This window comes from Pogonomyrmex barbatus, unplaced genomic scaffold (genome assembly GCF_055798465.1).
Source record: "Pogonomyrmex barbatus isolate J1 unplaced genomic scaffold, ASM5579846v1 scaffold11, whole genome shotgun sequence".
Classification (NCBI taxonomy): domain Eukaryota; kingdom Metazoa; phylum Arthropoda; class Insecta; order Hymenoptera; family Formicidae; genus Pogonomyrmex; species Pogonomyrmex barbatus.
The window spans coordinates 6,961,111-6,971,110 of record NW_028297107.1 but is presented as its reverse complement, the minus strand read 5'-3'; the positions used below and the strand labels follow the sequence as shown (position 1 = coordinate 6,971,110).

Sequence of the window (10,000 nt, the reverse complement as noted above, 5' to 3'; positions counted from 1 at the left end):
CAACGAACAAGGCGTAATAGAAGGGGCAAAGATAGAGCAATATCTTTTAGAAAAGTCACGAATTGTATCCCAAAGCTTGGATGAAAGGAATTATCACATTTTCTATTGTATGCTAGCTGGCCTTTCTAAGGATGAGAAACAAAAGCTCGAGTTGGAAGATGCCTCTACATACAAATATCTCATAGGAGTAAGTGTAAGCATTAGTATATTACCGATGGTTTCCTTCTTCCAAAGATAGATAAAAGAAAAAGGAAAACGGGAAACGTTATATTTATAGATGTTTACGATATGAACTTTTAATTGCACACATTCGATTATTATATGTAATTATTGTTTTTATTTTCAGGGTGGCGGTATTACTTGCGAAGGACGCGACGATGCGGCCGAATTCGCCGATATAAGATCAGCTATGAAGGTTTTATTGTTCTCTGACGTAGAAATCTGGGAAGTACTTAAATTGCTCGCGGCTTTATTACATATGGGCAACATAAAGTACAGAGCCACTGTTATAGGTATAAAACTTAATAAGAAAAAGAGAGAAACACATTCGCCGTCGCTGCCACCTCTGCGTGTTAATCACATAAGTTAATCACATTTCATAATTTCCAGATAATTTAGACGCTACAGAGATTCCAGAGCAAACGAATGTACAAAGGGTAGCGTACTTACTGGGAGTGCCGGTACAATCCTTGATAGATGCCCTCACCCGCAGGACTATATTTGCACACGGTGAGACAGTAGTAGGTATTTTTCAATATATAAAAAATTATAGAAAGTTCTTGTTTAAAAATAAACTGGAAACTGGATATTTTATGTTTCTATAGGTTTCCACGTTGTCGAGAGATCAATCAGTCGACATCAGAGACGCATTTGTAAAGGGTATATACGGTCGATTATTCATACACATTGTAAAGAAAATTAACGAGGCCATATACAGGCCGAAGAATAATTCCCGCAGTGCTATAGGCGTATTGGACATTTTCGGTTTCGAAAACTTCAATCACAACAGCTTCGAACAGTTCTGTATTAATTATGCCAACGAAAACCTCCAACAATTTTTCGTTCAGCATATATTCAAGCTGGAGCAAGAGGAGTACAATCATGAGGGCATCAATTGGCAGCATATAGAGTTTGTCGATAATCAGGACGCTTTAGACTTGATAGCTATCAAACAACTCAACATTATGGCGCTTATTGACGAAGAATCAAAATTTCCAAAAGTACGAGTGTCACTTTAGGAGAAATGTGATCTCTCGATAATCAAAAAAACAATCACTCTCAATGATCTATTTAGCCGTTCGCTATTTCTAATATGATTCGTCAATTTTCAGGGCACGGATCAAACCATGTTGGCCAAAATCCATAAGACTCACGGTAGTCATAGGAATTACTTGAAACCTAAATCGGATATTAACACGTCTTTCGGCTTAAATCACTTCGCAGGCGTCGTCTTTTATGACACAAGAAGTTTCTTAGAGAAGAACAGAGATACATTTAGTGCGGACTTGTTACAACTTATTCATATATCGTCGAATAAATTTCTCCAAGTTTGCTTCGTCGAAGACATTGGCATGGGATCGGAAACCAGGAAGAGAGCTCCCACATTGTCGACACAATTTAAGAAATCGTTGGATTCGCTCATGAAAACTCTGTGTAGTTGTCAACCATTCTTCATAAGATGTATCAAACCAAACGAATATAAAAAACCGATGGTAAGCATTTGCGATATATCTCGACTTACTTAATTTTGTCCTATAGTAATGTATGATCATGTGACACTTGATTCCAGATGTTTGACCGAGGACTCTGCTGCCGACAATTAAGATATTCCGGTATGATGGAGACTATCAGAATTCGTCGAGCTGGTTACCCTATCCGTCATTCTTTCCATGAGTTTGTGGAAAGATATCGATTTCTTATTTCGGGCATTCCACCTGCGCACAAGGTGGATAAATCTATCGCAAAAGTCAACTTTTGTTAATTCGTGGCTGCTATCTCAGTCACTTTCTCATTGAATATTTCCACATCCATATAGATTAAATATTCGTAACTTCAGATTCATTAACTTTATTCATTAACTTCAGGTGGATTGCCGCACGGCGACTTCGAAAATCTGCCATGCGGTATTGGGTCGATCGGATTATCAGCTTGGACATACCAAGGTCTTTCTCAAAGATGCTCACGATCTGTTCTTGGAGCAGGAACGTGATCGCGTGTTGACGCGCAAAATCCTGATATTACAGCGCAATATCCGCGGTTGGGTTTACAGGAGAAGATTCCTCAGAATGAGGACGGCGGTGATGATTGTACAAAAGTATTGGCGGGGTTACGCGCAGCGTCAGCGATACAAGCGTATGCGAATCGGTTACATGCGATTGCAGGCGCTCATCAGATCGCGGGTGCTGTCGCACAGATTTAGACACCTGCGCGGTCATATCGTCGCACTTCAGGCAAGAGCCCGCGGTCACCTGGTACGCAAGATGTTTCGAAAAAAACTGTGGGCCATAGTGAAGATACAGGCACACGTAAGGAGGCTGATCGCGCAGAGACGATATAAGAAGATCAAATACGAGTATCGATTGCATGTGGAAGCATTACGACTGCGAAAAAAAGAAGAACGTGAACTAAAAGATCAAGGCAATAAACGAGCCAAAGAGATTGCAGAACAAAACTACAGGGTAAATACACAAATGATAAATATAAATAGATCAATTTTTACATCTGTTACTTTAAAAACTTTACTTTGAAGCGAATCGTGGAAGTTAAATTTGCAAGTTTGCTCGCCATATATTGATAAAATATAGTATAATGATTGAAGCAAAATCGTATATTTACGCAAAAATATTGATTATCCATATAGATCGGTGTCCGGTGATCCTTTGATCGGTGTCAAGATTAGATCCTTTTACCAAGTCACAGCGATTTATGTAATAGTTGTCAACTGTACAATATGACATGTGTAAATTTCAGGAACGTATGCAAGAACTGGAAAGAAAAGAGATTGAGATGGAGCTAGAGGACAGGCGACGAATGGAAATTAAAAAAAATTTGATAAACGATGCGGCCAAAAAACAAGACGAGCCAGTCGATGATAGTAAATTGGTTGAAGCCATGTTCGATTTCTTGCCAGATTCCAGCAGTGAAGCTCCAACACCAGCGAGGGAAACGTCTGTATTTAATGTGAGTCGTAACAACTCGATTCGTCACTGAGAGCCAGTTATAAAAGACTGTCAAGGAATAGATTGAATAAAATTGACGCGATTTCAGTTTGCTTAATATCTAATGGCACGGTGGAAAAATCTTAAAATTGAAAATCTCATTTTCCTTTTCTCATATAGAGAAAATATGTATTATTATTATCGTTTTTTTTTTCCGACAGGATCTTCCTGTACCGAAAGCCGATCAACACCAAGAGATAATTAGCCCGATTCAAATGGCCTCCGAGGACGAAGAGGATTTATCGGAATTCAAGTTTCAAAAATTCGCGGCCACATATTTCCAAGGAAACATCACGCATCAATACTCTAGAAAACCGCTCAAGCATCCATTATTGCCGTTACACACACAAGGTGACCAATTGGCTGCTCAGGCTCTGTGGATAACTATACTTCGGTTTACGGGCGATTTACCCGAACCGCGTTTCCATACAATGGACAGAGACACAACTTCAGTAATGTCAAAAGTAACGGCGACGCTTGGACGGAATTTTATAAGAAGTAAAGAATTTCAAGAAGCTCAGATGATGGGCATGGATCCTGTACGTGAAAATCTTTCTGTAATTAGTGTTAAATTTACATAAATTTTAATCCAAATGTATTTGTGAGAGGACGACTATTTTACAGTGAGACTTGTCCTTCCAGGAAACATTTCTCAAGCAGAAGCCGCGTTCAATCAGGCACAAGTTAGTATCGTTAACTCTGAAGCGAAAAAACAAGCTAGGCGAGGATGTGCGAAGAAGATTGCAAGAGGACGAGTACACTGCCGACAGCTATCAATCCTGGTTAGAGGCTAGACCTACATCAAACCTCGAAAAATTACACTTTATCATCGGCCATGGTATATTGCGCGCCGAATTACGAGATGAGATATATTGCCAAATCTGCAAGCAATTGACCAACAATCCATCAAAATCATCACATGCGCGAGGATGGATCCTACTATCTCTCTGCGTCGGTTGTTTCGCGCCCTCTGAAAAGTTTGTCAATTACCTACGAGCCTTTATCAGGGAGGGACCGCCTGGTTATGCGCCCTATTGTGAGGACAGACTCAAGAGAACTTTCAACAACGGCACTCGCAATCAACCTCCGAGCTGGCTGGAACTTCAAGCTACGAAGTCAAAAAAACCAATTATGCTGCCAATTACCTTTATGGATGGCAACACAAAAACCTTGCTAGCCGACTCGGCCACCACGGCTAGAGAATTGTGTAATCAATTGTCCGACAAGATTTCGCTGAGGGACCAATTTGGCTTCTCTCTATATATCGCCTTGTTCGACAAGGTATCGTCTTTGGGCAGTGGCGGTGATCACGTGATGGACGCAATCTCGCAGTGCGAGCAATATGCTAAGGAGCAAGGCGCACAGGAACGGAATGCACCATGGAGGTTGTTCTTCAGGAAGGAGATTTTCGCGCCTTGGCATGAGCCGACCGAGGATCAAGTGGCCACCAATTTGATCTATCAACAAGTAGTACGCGGCGTCAAATTCGGCGAGTATCGGTGCGATAAGGAGGAGGATCTAGCGATGATTGCGGCGCAGCAATATTATATAGAATACCACACCGATATGAATGTTGACAGACTGTATACCCTTTTGCCGAATTATATACCAGATTATTGTCTGACGGGGGTCGATAAAGCGATCGATCGTTGGGGACACCTTGTCTTACAAGCGTATAAAAAAGTGAGTTCCCTGTCTTTATACAGGGACAACAAGAACAAATAAGATATTTTCGAAATAAAGCACGGGATAACGACAAAAATATTCCAGTCTCAGAAGCAAAGCGCATAGAATTCAGAAGCGTTTTTACTTTTATTTTAAGAAAGAATCCTAACTTCAAATTATTTCAAAACTATGTCGTCGTTTAATTATAAAGATGCATGTACATACATTGTGCTAAATTCTCGTTCTTAGCTCGTACTTTTAGTTTCAACTTTTGATTTTCAGAGTTACTACTTGAAAGAGAAAGTACCAGCACTACGCGTTAAAGAGGACATAGTCGGATACGCAAAGTTCAAATGGCCCTTGTTATTTTCTCGTTTTTACGAAGCTTATAGAAATTCCGGTCCGAACTTACCGAAGAACGACGTTATCATAGCCGTCAATTGGACCGGAGTGTATGTTGTCGATGATCAGGAGCAAGTGCTTCTCGAGTTATCCTTCCCCGAAATTACCACCGTATCTAGTCAAAAGTACGTAATAGTGCAACTAAAATCAAGTGTCTTTATTTAAAAGAAAAGTTAAAAGAAATTTATGCGAGCGCGCACACACATGCGTGTACACACACACACACACACACACACACACACACACACACACACACACACACACACACACACACACAAATTATAAGGTGTGAAAAAAGTAGAAAGAAAAATTTTTGATATGGTACATTATATATTCTGAATTTGATGTTATTTTCATATAGAACAAATAAGATGTTCACACAAACGTTCAGTTTATCGACGGTACGGGGAGAAGAATTCACATTCCAAAGCCCAAATGCGGAGGATATTCGTGATCTGGTAGTATATTTCTTAGAAGGACTAAAGAAGCGCAGCAAGTTTGTTATAGCCTTGCAAGATTACAAAGCACCCGGCGAGGGCACGTCGTTTTTGAATTTTCAAAAGGGCGATCTCATTGTCCTCGAAGACGAGAGCACCGGCGAAACAGTGCTTAATTCGGGATGGTACGTCGGAATTTGTGAGAGGACTGGCGAGAAGGGCGATTTCCCGGCTGAGACGGTTTACATTCTACCTTCCTTGACGAAACCACCAAATGATATATTGGTATGTTAATGTATAAATTATTCTTGTTTTCGGGAAATTTCGAACTTTTATTCTTCATCATCGATTATAATTTTTCAGGCCTTATTCAGTATAGAAGGTACAGAAAATAGTCGCAGGCTCTATCCGCAGCAAATTAATGGTGTGGATTCTCGCGATAAACCTCACACTCTTCTAGAATACGCAATCGATCATTTCCGGTAAATAGAAAGCTAACATCATGTTTTATATTCTGCAAAAGAACAATATTAAAACAACTCCGATTCCATTTATCTCAGAACACCACCAAAAAGGACAATGTCTAAGACGTTGACTTTGACATCCGCGCGACGTGGTCATACGGATGAATTATGGCATCACTCTAGAGAACCGATAAAGCAACCCCTTCTGAAGAAACTTGTGTCCAAGGAAGAATTGGCCGAAGAAGCGTGCTTCGCTTTCAATGCCATTCTAAAGTATATGGGCGATCTGCCCACGAAACGACCGCGCATTGGCAACGAGTACACCGATCTGATTTTTGACGGGCCGTTGAAAAATGAAATTTTACGAGACGAGATTTATTGTCAGATTATGAAACAACTCACCGATAATCGAAACAGATTGAGCGAAGAGCGAGGATGGGAATTAATGTGGCTCGCTACTGGCTTATTCACTTGTAGTCAAAGTCTCTTGAAGGTATAACGTACAATAGAATTTCGTCTTTCTTTCTCTTTTCTTTTATCTATATTATCTTTTACATTACCAGGAATTAACTCTATTTCTGCGTACAAGACGCCATCCCATATCGCAGGACTCCTTACAAAGATTGCAAAAAACGTTACGCAATGGTCAACGAAAGTATCCACCGCATCAAGTGGAAGTGGAAGCTATTCAGCACAAAACTACACAAATATTTCACAAGGTTTATTTCCCTGACGATACGGACGAGGTACATATTTTATTTCCACAGATCTTTTTTTCTGTCGATCATCGACTATTTTCAATTTATAATGTTGACCTACAGGCATTTGAAGTTGATTCGTCTACCAGAGCGAAAGATTTTTGTCAGAATATTGCGCAAAGACTTAATCTACGATCTGCTGAGGGTTTTAGTCTATTTGTCAAGATCGCTGATAAGGTTATTTCTGTCCCGGAAGGCGATTTCTTTTTCGATTTCGTACGACATTTAACGGATTGGATCAGGAAAGCTAGACCATCGCGAGATGGTACGTCCTTGTTTTTTTATGTTCTCATTCTCTTACTATAACAACATGGGACTATAATATGGAAAGAGACAAAAAAAATTCTACAAATATCTTTTTGATTATACATTTCACTATAGACTGATAAAATATAAGCAAAAATTTTTTTATATTCGTTATATTAATAAATATACGCTCATACATTCAGACTTATGCAGACATATTTTGATATTAAATATTCAATATTATTCAGGAGTGTCACCACAGTTTACCTACCAAGTCTTCTTTATGAAGAAACTTTGGACAAATACAGTTCCTGGTAAAGACAGAAACGCTGATTTGATTTTCCATTTTCATCAAGAACTTCCCAAGTTACTGAGAGGCAAGTAACGACGATTGTTTATAATTCTGATTACGAGTCTATACGTCTCATTACAACATTCTAATTTTATATATATAATTTCTAATATTTCTAATATTTATAATTTCGACTATGATGTATTGTCATTGATAAACGTGTTTAGGCTATCATAAATGTACGAAAGAAGAAGCATCGAGATTGGCGGCTTTAGTGTATAGAGTACGATTCGGCGAAAGCAAGCAAGAATTACAAGCAATTCCGTAAGCTTATTCGTCATATTATTTATTTATTGTCCTGCGAGAGAGAAATGTTACAAACGCAACTATAGAGTAAGGTGATGTTTGATTTCAGACAAATGCTACGAGAACTCATCCCGGGTGATTTGATCAAGATACAAAGTGCTAATGATTGGAAAAGATCGATAATCGCAGCCTATAATCAAGATGCTGGTAAGACGCATGAAACGATTCGTTGGAGTTCTTTACTATGAAAAAAGTTATAATTGAAAATTGCAAAGGTTACTTTACTTCATTTCAGGCATGAGTCCGGAAGATGCGAAAATTACATTTCTGAAGATCGTATATCGATGGCCGACGTTCGGTTCCGCGTTCTTCGAAGTAAAACAAAGCACGGAACCGAATTATCCCGAGTTGTTATTAATCGCCATTAATAAACATGGTGTGAGCCTCATACATCCTCAATCAAAGGTAATAAGGATAATCATTTCACATTGTTTCTTTTCGATGAAAAGAATGTATATTAGTGTAGAATTAGAAAAGTGTGAATAATTGATATCAACAATATCAACTTCTTATCATTTTATCAATTTAAAGATAATTAACAATATGTTAAAATCATACGTATACTTCCAGGACATACTTATTACGCATCCTTTTACAAGAATCTCTAATTGGTCATCCGGCAATACCTATTTCCATATGACAATAGGGAACCTCGTGCGTGGCTCGAAACTCTTATGCGAAACCTCACTGGGTTACAAGATGGATGATCTCTTGACCTCATATATTTCGCTAATGCTCACAAATATGAATAAGCAACGCACGATACGAATCAAATAATAACAAAAGTTACAATTCAATGAAATATGAATCTACAATGCGACCGCGACTGAACGGCGCAGATATATTTTGCAAGGTGCTAATGTTAAAATCGCTCAACTTTCTCAGTTTGGTTTTTTAGCGAGCACATGCACATCGATTTAAGATTATTTCATATTACGACAAACTCCGTTCGTAACATCGTTTTACCTTCGTAGATTTATCTCCAACTGATTGACGAAAAATAACTTAGATTTATGATTTACATATTTAATATGTTTATCATCGTTCATATTACGTTATACAAGATGTAAGAATTCTGTGCAGGTAACTTTAAAAAATTACATAATGCTACAGTTTATATTATAAAATATAGTGTATTGTATTTTATTATTTTTGCATATCTATACCTGTTAATTTATATAATTCATAAAAATTCATAAAAGAAAAATAACAATTTATATGTACACAAGTTGTTAGATTTGTACATGATTTATTTACGATTAAGAATTTTTCATCACTTTGTATAAAATATTATTCCTTTTATCGCCTCGTTAATCATCATTGGCAAATCTGGGGCTGAAATCCATATTGTCATATTATTATCTCCGAGCGATTATATACACCGTGTGTACATCAGTGTAACATGGGCATAATAGTGGCTATGCATAATTTTGTATTTGAGAGAAATGCATTTGTAATAGTTCTGCAAATCAATAGGCAATGGCGAATAGTCAGAATGTTATCCGTCCAACAAGTCCATTTGTACATGCCGTAAGTCAAATTTTGGGAAATCACGAATTCTCGCATGTAATAAGGGTACGAAATAATTCGATATAAAAATCAAATTCTCAAAATTTGCCTTGCTACATCTACAGAGTATAATTTCGAAATAAACGCCTCACGTAAGAATGTAATTACTATTAATTCGCTTTTATAATTGTGAATAAAGACGACTATATTTTCCACGCGCAAAGTACAGGCGTTAATCGTGGGTAAATTCCCATGGAATGTATACCGATGTTCCCCCTTTCCAACACGGATCTCTTCGGGAAAACATTCCCAAGGCGATGCTATCTGACTTCCTTTCAGAGATGACGGTATTTCGATTATCTCTCGTAAAAAAAGAAGGTAAAGGAACCAAGTACACAGAATAATGACTGAAAGTCGCATTCGCTTAAAAAGGAATTGCCTTTCGTTTTTAATACACATCACATATATATTTACAAAAGGAAATTCCTAAATTCATTAAATGAAAAGTATTGAACATTTCGACTTTGGCTCTCGTATCAAATTTCAGACAAGATTAGATCTCAAATTCATCAAAAAATTTATGAACAAAAAAGCGAAAATTTACTAATATAACGATGCTCGCAAAGAATTCCCAACATTGCTT

General features: G+C 38.0%; 1 protein-coding gene across 3 annotated transcripts in view; it reads left to right on the top strand.

Annotated features, from left to right (window-relative positions):
- The window catches only part of ck (unconventional myosin-VIIa ck), a 23,677-nt gene extending 14,097 nt beyond the window's left edge, over positions 1-9,580 (top strand). The window contains exons 7-27 of one of the 3 annotated variants that reach the window (XM_089071235.1): positions 1-187; positions 347-512; positions 610-740; positions 825-1,220; positions 1,332-1,712; positions 1,790-1,945; positions 2,085-2,678; positions 2,971-3,180; positions 3,380-3,757; positions 3,861-4,901; positions 5,166-5,410; positions 5,647-6,007; positions 6,086-6,204; positions 6,283-6,679; positions 6,750-6,932; positions 7,008-7,209; positions 7,439-7,567; positions 7,710-7,806; positions 7,898-7,995; positions 8,084-8,253; positions 8,419-9,580. The exon at positions 1-187 is cut by the window's left edge and continues 70 nt beyond it. In XM_089071235.1, coding sequence (XP_088927361.1) covers positions 1-187; positions 347-512; positions 610-740; positions 825-1,220; positions 1,332-1,712; positions 1,790-1,945; positions 2,085-2,678; positions 2,971-3,180; positions 3,380-3,757; positions 3,861-4,901; positions 5,166-5,410; positions 5,647-6,007; positions 6,086-6,204; positions 6,283-6,679; positions 6,750-6,932; positions 7,008-7,209; positions 7,439-7,567; positions 7,710-7,806; positions 7,898-7,995; positions 8,084-8,253; positions 8,419-8,625 — 5,848 coding nt within the window. In that variant the 3' untranslated portion in view covers positions 8,626-9,580. Of the gene's footprint in view, positions 194-346; positions 513-609; positions 741-824; positions 1,221-1,331; positions 1,713-1,789; positions 1,946-2,084; positions 2,679-2,970; positions 3,181-3,379; positions 3,758-3,860; positions 4,902-5,165; positions 5,411-5,646; positions 6,008-6,085; positions 6,205-6,282; positions 6,680-6,749; positions 6,933-7,007; positions 7,210-7,438; positions 7,568-7,709; positions 7,807-7,897; positions 7,996-8,083; positions 8,254-8,418 lie in introns of those variants that run through there. The other 2 variants (XM_089071234.1, XM_089071236.1) reach the window with 2 other exon arrangements.
- The last annotated feature ends 420 nt before the right edge of the window (positions 9,581-10,000 follow it).